The sequence below is a fragment of the Drosophila rhopaloa genome, unplaced genomic scaffold, assembly GCF_018152115.1.
Source record: "Drosophila rhopaloa isolate 14029-0021.01 unplaced genomic scaffold, ASM1815211v1 contig_3, whole genome shotgun sequence".
NCBI lineage: Eukaryota > Metazoa > Arthropoda > Insecta > Diptera > Drosophilidae > Drosophila > Drosophila rhopaloa.
In genome coordinates this window covers 6155289-6169491 of record NW_025335123.1, presented here as the reverse complement: position 1 = coordinate 6169491, position 14203 = coordinate 6155289, and the positions used below count along the sequence as shown (strand labels likewise).

General features: G+C 38.4%; 1 protein-coding gene across 1 annotated transcript; it reads left to right on the top strand.

Annotated features, from left to right (window-relative positions):
* Positions 1-771: 771 nt before the first annotated feature.
* On the top strand, positions 772-13046 carry LOC108042982. Its single transcript, XM_017121512.1, has 5 exons — positions 772-1116; positions 10225-10411; positions 10473-10599; positions 10659-12185; positions 12540-13046. The coding sequence occupies exons 2-5, from the start codon at positions 10247-10249 to the stop codon at positions 12677-12679; spliced, it is 1959 nt and encodes a 652-aa protein (XP_016977001.1). The 5' UTR covers positions 772-1116; positions 10225-10246; the 3' UTR covers positions 12680-13046.
* Positions 13047-14203: the final 1157 nt, after the last annotated feature.

The following is a 14203-nucleotide window of genomic DNA, read 5'->3' as shown; positions in this document are numbered from 1 at the left end:
TCTGCGAGAGCGAAAGAGAGGGGATGCACCTACTGTAGCAGAGAAAAAAATGGCAGCTGCCCGGCAACTACTGTTAATTGGCACGGCCTAATGCTGCTGCATAGCATGCTATGCTGCAATTCCTGCTCCTGCTACACTTGTTGTGCAGGGTCTATCCTGTTGATTCTACTGCCCACGCATCAAATGAAGAGCTTATCATCTTCACGCTCTTCCCGCCCAGGCTACACAGAAGAAAATTCGTTGGTAAGTTCAATAATCTGTTAAAATGCTCAACCTACAAAAAATACGTTTTTTTCACTAGAATTATAGTAATCGTATTGTCCTACAAAAACAACAACAAATTATTACGTGAAAGTAACAATTTTCGTGATTGATACAATTGAAAAACCAAAAATGAATAATTACTTTACAGGAAATTCACCTATTTGAAAACCAGTTGACCTGGCGGTGTAAAACCAGTTGGGAATTATAAACACATAGGATAAAAAAAAAATCGAAATCAAGTCTTAAAAAGGGTACTTTTTTGAAAGCTAAGTTGACCATTAAAAGAACAATCGAAACAAGAATTAAAAATGATTAACTAACTAATAAAAATATTAACCAGACAATCCCATATGGTTAGTTAAGTCGGTTGACTCAAGCTCATGAATTTTTTTTCCGTGCACAGTTAACTCTCTCCGGCCATCTCGCTCTCACTTCGGAGCAGCGTTGAGTTGCGTCGGCAGCCGTGAAATGAAATGCTATAAAGCAGACCGCAGCAGTTCGCCAGCCGCAAGTCGACGGCTGGCCGCGTAACAGTAAACACAAACACGAGCGGACTACGAATCCGCACGAGCCGAGTCCAAGTTCTACTAAAAAACGAACTCCCACGAGCAACGAAAGAGTTTTTTTGTTTGTTAACACCAATACAAATATTATACTGGCCAAAACAGCTGAGCCACAGCATTGTGTTTTGTTCTTCGCCACTAACTGTTGTTAGACGCCCCACGTGTTCCTTGTTTTTTGCTGTGCATTTATATTCTCTGTGCTTCATCCCATAAGGAAAAAAGTGTCAAAAGGAGCTGATCATCAAGCAATCTGCAACCTGTAAAAGAAAATCGCCAAGAGGAAGTCCCTGTAAGTTTCCCCCAATAAGTGAAGAATTTTTTTAAAGTGATACATTTAAAGTATGATACAAATCTATTGGAATATTAAAGGGATTTGTATATATCGCTTGCAATTTAACAGTTTCGGAATTAAAAGATCTGTGTATATAGGTATTACACATATGTATGTATGTACAAAAGTTATGTGAATACGACCAAATAAGTGATTCAAATCTTTCAATTTAAATATTCTACTATGGTCGATCAAATTTGAATTTTGGTTTTCGAGTAATGATCTTTAAACTTTACGGTTTTTGAGATCTGTGTCTTAATGGGAAAACGAGAACATTTGTGATTAAAAATTTGCAATTCAAATATCAAAGTATGGCCTGACCAATCGGTTTCGAATTAATAAATGGATCTACGAATAATACAAACTGCATTTGAAACGTTATAAATCAACTAGGTGATTTTTGATAACATATTTGTTCTTGTATATTTTACAAGCTCGGGTGTAACCATTTCATCTTAAAATCCCTTTCCCGGCAGCCGGTTGATCTGATCCCTGGACCAAATTGAGTTTTTCCAAGGGTTTCAGCGTTTTTTCTGTCGATTTATTTTTATCTAACCATCGCAGGGAGCAGAAAATGTTTACCAAATTGAATTACACATTTTTATGATGTGATGTTATGTTTTTCCCATTCCTGCTTGCCAGGCCCCAGGTGCTGTCCTGAATCCGGGTGCCAGGTTTTCAAACGACGAGTGCATTCTAAACATCGCAGGGTATACTTAAAGCCAATTTATATAAACTTTAAACGTAATCAAATTTTGTAAAAATAGCTTCGGCATTTGAAGCACAAGAAATATTGGAAGGCAGAAAATCTTATCTGAAACCGATTGGTTTTAAAAGCATTTACATTGTCTAGTGGATAATTTAAAGATTCGATGGAAACTGTATTTAATATACACTAATATAACAAATATAAAATAGCTATATATTTATTTTATAAACTAAGTAAATAAATAAAGGTTTTTTTGTTGTTGTTGTATATGTGCTATAGTAAATTTTTGATTTAATTGTAGAGAACCTTAAACATTGTTATTTTATTTATATTGTTTAATTTGCAAATCATATTTTATGCAAATATTATTGAGCGTTTCACGGTATACTAGTTGTATTTCATGAACTTTTTAAAATCCAATTTGGAGTTTTGTGAATTATTTTAATTGGATTTACCAACGGTATCATTAAATATATTTCTAAAATAGTTTAATTGTTTCCCTTTTATATCGAAGTTATTATTTGCAGTAAATTTACCGAAATGCTTGTCACATTCAAGGTTTTTGAAGGACTTTCAGGCTGAAAAAATCTAAAGCAGGAATATTATCATATATCTTTCATATTCTCATTGGGAATCCTTTGAGCCACTGGGGGTAATTAATTAAAACTTCTTTACTCCAGTCAAAGCATAGTTCATAATATCCGTTTTATTAAAAAGCAAACTAACCACCCACAAGGCAGCTTTCAAAGACAGAGGCTTCTTGACTGCGGTTGCCAAGGTTTCGACGTCAGTCGACGAGGGGAATCCATTTAATAGCTGTCGGCACACAAAGCCGTCGAAATGCTGGCTGACCGACTGACTTTTCCTATTTAACCACCTGCCCCCAACATAACCTGTTGCGATAGAACGGGTAAACAAAGGAATCGCCAGCTTTTTGGCTCTGCAATTGGGAATCTAAATGCATTGAGCTGGAAAATTGATGGGAGATTTCGCATTTAGTTTGATTTTCAATAGAATCAACAGTTATAAGCTGCTTACGTGCTTTTGCAATGATTATCGTACAATAGTAGTATTTCCTCCCCGCGGGGATTATGTACTCAACAAAGACCCCGGTCTAAAGGTCCACAACGAGTCGAGAATCTCGAGAGTCGTCGAATCGCAGGTGATAAGGCTCCAAAAAGTCGGAATGTGATTTAGATTTTTACTTGGGCTAAATTCATTGAAAAATTCAATTGTTTGTTTATTGGCTTTGATATAAATTGCTCACTAAATGCCAACAAATATTTAAAAACATTTTTAAATTAGGTTGTCTTGTTGAACACTTATTTTTACAGGGCATTTCATATTTTGAACATTTTAAAAATCGGTCAAAAATGCTATGATGTATCTTTTTGTAGGGCAAGGTGGTACTTCACTGGGAATATTTAGTTCTAAAATAGTTCATCAAATTTGACCTTATTTCGGAAACTAAGCTAGCTAGTTGGTTGGTTAATTTTATTGAAGAATTCAACTGTTTTATTGTTTCATGACTTAGTTTAAAAACACTTGCTTAAAAACTAATAACATAAAATATTTAGGAAATATTAAATAAAATTCGATAAGAGATTTTATGATCGGTTTTTGGTAAAACTTTATGACTTATCAATTTATAGGGCAAGCATTTGAGTTGTAGGGTATCTCAATGGGAGAATTTTGATCTTAAATGCTAAAATTAAACTTTTACTTCAGCTGCTAGTTAATATAAAAAAACAAGGTTGTTCAAGGACCCAAAAAAACCATAAATTATCTTTTTTGGTTTATTCTAATAATATTTATGATTATAGAATAATTCTTTTCCCAGTGACCCATGTAGCAGATCGTGTGTCAGACACTTGTCTGGTTTGACAGCACACCCAAGTGGAATTAGCATCTAGGGATTGAAACTGGAACCATTGGCCAGTTTGCCCAAGAGCATTTCTGGGATTGGTTTTCGGTTTCACGAGTGCAGTGCACTGGCCTGGCCTGCACTTCACTTCTCCTGCGCCTCCTCTTCACTTCACGGAAGGCACTTGGGAGTCGGGTTGAAGTACGTGAGTTTATTCGGCTGAACAAGACTGGGCCGAAAAAAAATAGAGACACAAATACAGAAAACAGAAAAAATTAAACAAAATAAAATAAGAGAAGTGCCTAGGAATGGCCTGAAATGTGCATTAAACGCTTTGCATAGGCAAGCGACATGGGCATGGGGATATTGTGCCGGAGATTGACATTCCCATTCCGATATCCATTCCCATCCCGAATCCCATTCCCATTCCCATTTTCACTTCGAATCACACAACACGGCACAACACTTACACACCGCCACACACATGTGAGAATGCGTCGGGTGTTGGGATTATTTTGTGGCCGGGCGAGGGCCGAGGGCAATAACAATCATTCGAAATGCGCCTTAAAATAGCAAGCCCCGAACCCAAACACGTTGCTCATAATCTCGAATGCAATTGAGTGCTGCCAGCCAGCCAGCACATGAATGATAACTTTGTCCAGGCCCACTGGAGTATTAATAGCCATTTTTAGTCTCTATTCAAACCAAGCATGACGCACTGCCATACCATACTAAACCAAAAAGAAAAAAGAACAAAGCCTAAAAAAAATGTAAGCCACAGTCAAACCTTACTTGCTTCAATTTGAAAATGTAGGCACTAACGACTTTTAATATTTTGCCCTCATAGTTCATTAAAATCAGCCAATTTAAAAACAGAGCAGCATAATAATTTTAGAAATATTTAAAAAATCAAAGTCTGAAATAAGGATCTTGTTCGGTTCCTGGTAGTACCTACATTTTTTCAAAAGGATTTACATTTAACTTTTGAACACCCCAAAAAATAGAAGTAAATCTTGTCGGCTTGAACTACAAAATTTAGGCTTTAAATCAATTAGTATTGAATTAATTATTATACCTTTCTACGTTCAATAGCCTAAAATCATAAACTATTTTTCTTGGTTGCCAAACTGCATTTTGTTAAGTTTAGTGAACAATTAAATAATATTTAAGACTACACCCAAAACAAGTATTTTAAAGTACGTAAAAGTTTATCTTATGCATTTTCACGGTTTCATTTAGCGAAGTTCAACTGTAGTTTATGCCCCTAGTCTTTCTCCTACTCTGGTTTTGGTTTTATGAGTTTTGCAGTTCATTTACATCAGCTTCACAAGAGTAGCAGGCGCCAACTCGGAGATCGGAAAAATAACCTGGGTTCTTTTTAAGGTTTTACGATTCAACGCGTATGGTGCACAAATGAACCCTAATTGGACACCTTGATGCCGTAAAATGCAATGCAAACAGATTTGTTGCGGACTTTCCTTAATAACCGTTGATCTCTGAAACCGGTTTTTAGCTTCATGCATACAAATCATTTCCTCTAAGCTACAATTTCAACGTTGCTGCACTCCCAAACCTAAAGTACGCCTCTCAACGCAATCGTTTGTGTTCATTGACAAATGTTTACAACAGTTTTAAATGAGGAAACATTTAAAATCAGAAAACGTTAGGACATCTACATATTTGTTAACACACAAGCAAAATTCAAAAGCATCAATAGATGCAATTCATATGAGCCTGTAAATTAAAAAAAAAATATTTTGCTGTGATATAACTATGAAAACTCTTTGAAATATAATTTTTACAGTGCTATAAATTACGATAAAAATAGCTACATTTTCAAATAAACATTACTAAAATGTTTTATTCAGTTGTAAATTGCTTTCACTCCGAAATGGAAAAAATTTTCATCTTTTGGGCACTGATTTTGAAAGCATTGTGAAATTACTTGTTTTGACTCTTCCCTTATACTACATTTTGTTCTCAATCAGATCAAAGCATAATCTGTATATAAAATCTTCTAAAAGATCTAGGCCATTATCTCAATGATAGATGGTATCTATTCCAAAGCATAGAAAAGAAAACCCCCATACGTAAAAGTCGGTGATTATAATTTTATTTATGTATGCCTTGACTGACGAAGAGTTTAATTTCTAAAAGCTTCTGTACATAAGTGCAATGATGGGCGGATTGTTTTCCCTTTACAAAGATGTGCTACGTAACGAAACTATCTGCTTAAAGATTACTTTTAGCGAGATTGTAAATAGTATTTGATAGTATTTGATCAGCTGAAACTTGTCGTTCTCTTACTTTTCTCATTAGCAGCGAATCAATTACGCTCATATCTCTAAGCTTTAATCAATTCTCATTGACACAATTTAATTGGAGCGTTTGCTTGTGAAATAAAACGATCTGAGCGACAATTTGTTGACGCCTCTCCCATACCCATTTGCCCAGTGTCTAAACATATTATATGTGAATGAATACTCACATGTTGTATATATACAATTCGATTCCGTTTATTACACACACAGCAAACCGATTAATCTCAATTAGGGGCCAATTGGCCGAGCGAAAATGCTGGAGAAAACTTCCGTTGCGTGTGGAGACACTTGCAGAAAACTTTCTTTAATTGAAAAATCAAAATAGTAATAAATTCGAATATTAATGAGTTCTCCGGAAAAGAGAAACTTAATTTATTGAAGTATGCATTAAATTCTCAACTGCTAGTTTGCGTGGTATAAGTTAATTATATATTATTTGTTAATTAAAATCAGTTAAACTTTTTGTTTAGTACAAGAAATCTATTGTAGTTTTCTGTACAATTTTTGTTGTTTAAATCTCAGTTTGTTTTTAAGTGTATCAATGGGAAGCTTGTTCGATACTTGTTCGCCCATTAGCTGCACCTGTTCTACACGCTCACTCCCTTGTATTTTTTCTGATGCCTAAGTGTGCATGTCGTGAACTTGAGAAGGTACAAGTGTTTTCACTATTTGTCTTCTGGCTCCGTTTGGTCCCGACCGGAGATAACCGATCGGACCTAATCAATAGTGCCGCCGCCATCGAGAGCCCTATCTATCCACCTTCGCGAGTGAGTCATCAGCCCCGAATAGTTACCATCCGACTGCGATAAGGCCGTTTTATAAGCAGACCTGTGAATTGGTACACAGAAAAAAACATTGCATTCATTTAAATGTACCCTAAACTGATCATATCATATCAGAGTATTACTTTCCTTTAAGTCCAAAATGATTTAAGAAAAGTAAAAATAATAACATACATATGTACTTGATTGTAGCCAAACAAAATGCAATAAATGATTAGATTGCCATGTTGGTATTTTTAATTACATATCTACCCTCTTAAGGATTTATTTTGAAGTGTAGATTTTCGACAAACAGCACGTGTTTTTTGCACTTATCGGTATCCATGACCATATTTATACTTATTTATCTGAACAATGCAAAAAGTATTTGCCAATCCTTGGGCAATCTGTATGCTGAATTGGGCTTCCATACTGTTGTAACTGAGTCTTTGTTTGGTAAGGTTTTTCATTTGTTCTGGCCTGGCCTTATCGTGCAAAAGATAAAGACATTCGGGGACAATAATCCCAACAAATCCCTTTGTTTATTGACTTTTTCGGCGTCCTCATTACAATGCAAATTTATAGGTAAAAGCGCATTACCGACGGGCAGTTCATCCAAAAATAGGTCTAGTAGTTAGACCATATCAACAGATTTTTTTTATTTTAATCGGCATGACAAATCAAAATGTATGTTATTAAGGCATTATTGGGCCACAGAACACGTTTTGCCAAATTAAACAATAATGTGAAATTCCCAATAGTCTGCCGCTTCACTTTATATAGTCGCCAGCACTTGTTAGCTTTATCTGAACTCTCGTCTTTTCCATGAAAGTAGCATGAGTATTTGTTTTTCTACCGAAATTGTTGGCCATGCGGCATGACGGCGCAAAATACAATGCAATTTATATGAAAACATCGACGACAAATTGCGGAAACCGCTCACAGCACTTCTCCGAGCTCAAGTAATGCTCCCTCCACCCAGTGGCGTATCCAGTATTTTTTGGAAAGGAGGCATTTTAGATCAAATTGTTTATAGATTTTTATTTTTGAATGTCACATTTTTTATCAGTTTTTATTAGAGTTGGAGTGGTGGATTTCACTCTCTTGATTTCGTCGCCTCTGACCCAACCTCGAAACCGGAATGTTTTGAATCGCTCGATCGCTCGATCGCTCCGACTTGCTCGATATTACGACTCTGAGCGAAAGTTTAGCTTTAATACTCTCACGCGAGTGGAGAGCATTATCGAGTACGAATTTGTCATGCCATGACTTGCAAGTCATGTAACAACTAAGCTTTTATTTCTAATTGTCTACACAGTTCCTATATGCTAATAATCTTGTTTACTTTAAATGATACCGCATTGATATTCTATTTAAGAACTACAAATTTGTGTTGGATAAATTATTATAGTCACGTGAATATACTTTTAGTTTAAAATCACTTATCACTTCTTACATAGTGTTAACTTGGTTGGAAAGTTAATATTTTTGCTAACGAACATAACATTTCGATTATCAATTTGTTATTACTGTCTAAAGTACACGTAATTAATTTTTGTTGTCTTTATAGAATTTACAACCGGTCAAAGCTGTTCACCTTACATATCAGATAGAAGTTTAAGATTATATATAATCAGATATATTGGCCAGTTACTTTTTACAGCTCACTTAAAGTTACAAAATAAGACAAGAACTCAGTTCGTGAAAATTAAATTAAATTATGGCTTTTTAGTAAGCATTTTAGGTATTTAACTACCAATATTTTGACCCAAGTTCAATGTATCATGCTATTTTTTCTAATCTTAGGTAAATGTCAACTATGGTTTTATAGTTTAGTGACCTGTATATGTTGTGCAGAGACGTTATAACACATTTTTTAGTTTTTGTTTTTTTGTTGAGTCAATACCAAACAGACTTGTGGTACACAAGTTACGTTTGGGAACCACCTCAACTGCTTGCTGAATTTTTGAAGTGTATCTGTTGCTTCGTTTTGTCAATGCCGCCAGACTCCCTTTCCAGTTTTCTCCCAGTTGATCGATTGCCGGGAGTTGTGCTGAGTCTGCTAAGTGCCATCGTCGGGGGCTATGGATGGTGCCTCGAAACCCGTCCCTCGATCCCAGACTTGGTTTCAGACTTGCTGCGGGCGTCAATTTATGGCACGCTTCGATGAAGTTCAATGGCAATGCGGATGGAGGCAGACGGGATTTCGTGGGGACTGGGCGAAATATGTCTGAATGAAGACATATCGTGACTGTTGGCTGCACTAGCTGCACTCGTCCTCGCATTATCGATGCATAAATAAACGGGATGCCATGGTGATGAGATCCGCGATTCACGTTCCCCGATCTATGTTTTTATTTTTACAACATGTCTTTTGATTATCGCAAGAACCGAACGATGACAACGATGGTCCGGTCTGGCGGCTTTTCCACTCAGCTCCTTTCCTGTTTTTACTTTCCTGGAACACACCCGCTAAGTGATTTCCCTTCCAGATCGTTCAATTGCATCAGATTTTGCTTGTGGCGGAGGAAGCACGCTTTGCATACCAAGCTCAGTGTGACGCACCCATCATTATGGCTAATCGAAAAATAGAAAATGTGGCAATATCTATGATAGAGCCACTCGATTAGACCCGCCCGTCCAACCATAAATGCCTTTGACAGTCATATAATGACTCCAGCAATTCAGCTATCTTTTGCAATCACAATTAGCAATTAGAGCATTATCTTCACGACAAACCGCGACCCCTCTGAAAAGTTGTTAAGGGTGTGCCATCGATATACTGTCGATAGGACACTTAAATATGTGATAATGTCAGTGTAGTCTGATGGCAGCTTTCCCTATATTTATTGTAATTTGGAAAAACGCCGGATGCGAATATGTTGTCTGGAGTGGGGTTCACTGGTGAATTTTTTAGACAAATCTCAAATTGCCCAGTCATCAGTGCTTGGTTTGGGATTTAATGCCCTTTTAGAATACCCATCTTGTAATGAAAGAGTTCTCAGGAAAAAGGTGTTACTTAATGAAAATGGTTTTGATACCTCTGGAGTTCCATGTTCAATTTATTTAACACTTAGCACTTTAAAATTGTGAAGAACATGGGAAAACCCGAAATACTCAGAAGTACTAATAGTATTGCAAACAAAAATGCACTTAATGCCAAGCTAAGCCGTAAAAACAATTTTCGACAATAAATAAATTCGCAAATGTCACAAAAATGATATTTTTTTATAAATCTACATTGCCTCAGGGGTCTTATTTAATTAGCAATTGTATACATAAATATTAAATAGCATCAGTAGGCTAAGTTTGTTCTGCGTTCCAGAACAAGAAGTAAGCCAGACAAACGACTGAACCCCACTCTATCTCAACCGCAAGGCAACGTCATTAATCAACGTCTTGCATTTTCAGGATCATATCAAATCGCAGCACAATGGAGAAATCCAGCTTAACGGAGAAGAATCGCACCCATGTGTACAATGACACAACGCGGCCAAAGAAGCCGAAGCGTCGCGACAAGAGCGATCTGGGTCCGGATTTCGTGGCGCCCGACGGAGGATGGGGCTGGGTGGTCTGCCTGGCAGCGGGCTTGAATAATGTGAGTTATACAGACGCCTCCCAGTCGAGATAGTTAATAATGGTGTCCCCTTTTGGTGCAGTTCTTCCTTTTCCCGGCCCTGCAGCAATATGGTTTGATCTACAGGGATCGCATGTTTTCGCTGGGCTTTGATGCCAAGGAAACGACGACTATTGTGAATGTGGTGATGGCCATCTCCTCGCTAGTGGGTAAGTGTTTTAACTCCAGAGATAGTATTAAATCCCTATTGATGATCTCATTCTATTAGGCATTGTCAATGGAGCCATGTTCCGACGGTTCACCTTCCGTCAGGTGGCTATGACCGGCAGCACTCTGGCCTTCTTGGGCATCTTTATATCAGCCTTTTGCACCAACTTCTGGCAGTACATCATCTGCCTGTCGGCGATATATGGCATCGGACTGGGCCTGTCCATGGCGGCCACCTCGCTGGCGGTTAACACGTACTTCAAGCAGAAGAGACGACGAGCCACGGGCTTTTCGTGGACGATCACGGGGCTGGGTCCCATCTTTTTCCCCCATGTGTCCCGCTTCCTGGTAGACTTCTACGGACCCCAGGGCAGCATTCTGATCTACGCTGGGATAGGCATGAATGCAATCCTTTGCGCCTTGACCCTCCAGCCCGTGCTGTGGCATGTGAAGAAGCCGGAGAAACCCATCGCAGGTGAAACTGAGGGAGGTGCCGAGTCGGAGAAGTTGCAGTCGGAAGGGCTGGAGGCCAATGGCAATCTCCTGTCTCCTAGCAATGATCCTTGGAAGGATTACGAGTGCAAGTACTGCCAGTGTCAGAAGCGTGGCAAGCGGGGCCTCTTCTCTTCGCAGTACCTCTTCAACGTGGACGATCCCGAGAGACCTGGCTATGAGATCACCGATCCGGGTACTCCCATGTTGGCCCGTGCCAATGATGGTTGGTTCGGATCTAAGCACTCCTTGACTGCAGAGGGTGGACCCGGGGGAGCTCGCTATCGCACTCGCCAAGCGCTGATGCGTCAGGTTTCCTCCAGGAGTCGTGAGAATCTCGACAGATTGGAGCAGAATAGAGATGAGCAGGGCCAGGAGAGCACACCAGTGCCCCTGTACAAGCCGAATTACTTCAATCGTGAACGCGAGGACATGGATCGGTATGCCAGCAAGACGAGCGTCTATTCCCGACCTGGTCAGGAGGAACTACTGCGCTGCACCTGCGCCGCTGACAAGGCACTGCTGCAGAAGACCGCCGAGTCGCTCCAGGTGGACCTCTTGAATCAGCTGGCTGAAGATGAGGAGGAGGCAAAGAAACACATGACCTTCTGCCAGAAGGTGACCAAGTTCTTCGATCTTGATCTGCTGCGGGACTTCACGTTCGTCAATTTGGCCGTTGGCATGAGCATCATGATGTTTGGCGAGATGAACTTCTCGGTGCTGACTCCCTTTATTCTGAATAGCTTCGGGTACACGGACAAACAGATCACGTTGGCCATGTCGCTGTTGGCCACCATGGATATAACGGTGCGGTTCCTGGCTCCGCTCGCCCTGGAGAAGGTGAAGCTGGATAATCGGGTCCTGTTCGCCTTCGGCATCCTCTGCATCGCTGTGGGCCGCGTGGTTGTCGCCTTCACCACGTCCTACCACGTCATGATCGGCGTCTTCCTGCTGATCGGCTTCGGCAAAGGATTCCGCACCATTTTCTCACCCCTCATAATACCCAGCTATGTCCCGCTGAATCGCTTACCAGCCGCCTCCGGCCTGCAGCTCATCTTCAACACGATATTCTCCCTTGCCATGGGCCCCATTCTTGGTGAGTTTTCACTTTTATAATACTTTATGTTCTAAAGCCGATTAATACATCTCTATCAAACTTGAGCCCGTTTTCTAGTCTTTAAAACGGCGAAAACCGATCCGATTTGTTGAAAATCTTAATGGGTTTCAGTTGTCAAACACAAGTAATTTAAACTTCAAAAGGGTATAAGGGTATATTTGAAAGTATTTTTCGGATACCTAATTTATTTAAAGAAAATAAGAAACCATATACTATCTTAAAAGACTTACTTGCTAAATTTCCAGACTAATTTATAGCACAAATAAATGTTGGGTTTTTTTTAATGTGCTTTATGTAAATAATAACCTTTGATTATTTATTTGTTCTTTACAGGTAGCCTGACGAAGGCTTTTGGCTATGCGGCCACCATCCACGCCATCAACTCGCTAACCGCTTTGGCCCTGATTTTATGGCTAACAGAGTCCGCGGTGCGTCGCATTTTGGGAAAACAGTCCAAAGGACTGGGTCAATAGAAGCAGCATTTATACTAATCCGAATTGGAAGTGTGGCAAAACCTTTGGCGGAACTGAACTACTTGCCATCCCAGTGTGCGAGATCATGGCCTGATTGGAGCTGCAGACATAGCCTAGTCCATTCTTCCCAATCAATTTGTGTGCATAGTATTACTTGAGTTTGCGGCGCCGGTGTTGCCCTTACTTAAAGATACCTAAGAAACATAACTCTTAACTAGCTCATAATCACCCATCGCTACCTTAACTTACGGTAAATTTTTTTTGTAGCTTTTGATACTCTTTCTAGACTTAATAAATGTACTTAGTGATATGTTATAAGTGTATAAATGTTCCGCAGTTGATAAATAAATGTATATTAGTTAGAAAATGCGGATGTGGTGTCAACTTTTTGTAAAATAGATTAATTTAAAGTTCATCTTGGTTGAAACACATGTTTTAATTATATTCTATGCGTTGGAAATGAACGTAAGACTTCGAAATTGCAGTCATTATATAAATATATCCGCCTTTTGGGATGCGGATTGAGGGGTGGTAATATTTAATTGTTGGCAATTTTATATATTTTTTTTACAAACTCAAATTCAATAAATCTTTGGAAATATTTTTTGATTCTGAATCTTTCGTTATTTGTGAGGGTATTTAAATTAAAATATAATATATATCAATGGCCGTCTTCTATATTTTCAATAAGGTATGTGTATGTATGATATGCATATTTTCAGGGATGTATTTTTTTTTATATAAACATGCAAGGATTTAAGCACCTTGGCATTTTTCCCTTAAGTATTCGATACTAAAATTGTTGTATCTTTTAGGATTACAAAGAAAATAAAAAATGGGAAATCTTTTAGGGTGCCATTTTAAATCGCTCAATTGATTAAGTAAATGAAAAGACGGCTTCGAAACGGCAACAATACCTTAATCTAACTTATTTAAAAACAAGATCTGTTGAAGTTTTACCCGAATGTCAATTAAAATGTTTGTATCTAAAAATATTAATATTTGCAAAAATCCTAGATTAACTTTTCTTAGGTAATGCAAAAAGATTGGAGGTTTTCCAAAACCAGATCAAAGAGCTTAAAATTTGAAAAGATAAAAACTAAAATAGCATCCTATTGTTTAAATATTTTATATTATCTATTTTTGTTTTTTACTGTACATTGGTTTATGGAATCTTTGACATCCGCCAACCCAGCCGATTCATATAGTCTAATTCCAGGGAGCTTATCTTTAGCGGTGGAGGCAGGCCTCTTTGCGCCTTAGGTCTCAAATAATCATACATATTCCCGATTATATGGCCATGTCATGATCGTCGTCACTTGGACGAATAAGAAATGGCTGTTGTTTTATTTATGGGTCGACACACCCACCTTGGTCTTTGCACCCGAGTGGTAAAAATCGAATTTAAAAGCCAAATTCCAAATGAAATGTGTACTGCTGCTGTTATCAGCCAATTGCAAATGGCGCAAAGGAAATGCTGAACCCGAATTCAAATTCTGACCAGTCTAGATGATAGGGAGTAAA

What these genes read in the sequence shown, in the direction of transcription:
- LOC108042982 (XM_017121512.1), top strand. Translation starts at nt 10,247, where the DNA reads ATGGAGAAATCCAGCTTAACGGAGAAGAATCGCACCCATGTGTACAAT. An exon ending in GGCCATCTCCTCGCTAGTGG is followed by an intron (nt 10,600 to 10,658) that starts GTAAGTGTTTTA and finishes TCATTCTATTAG; the next exon opens with GCATTGTCAATGGAGCCATG. An exon ending in TGCCATGGGCCCCATTCTTG is followed by an intron (nt 12,186 to 12,539) that starts GTGAGTTTTCAC and finishes TGTTCTTTACAG; the next exon opens with GTAGCCTGACGAAGGCTTTT.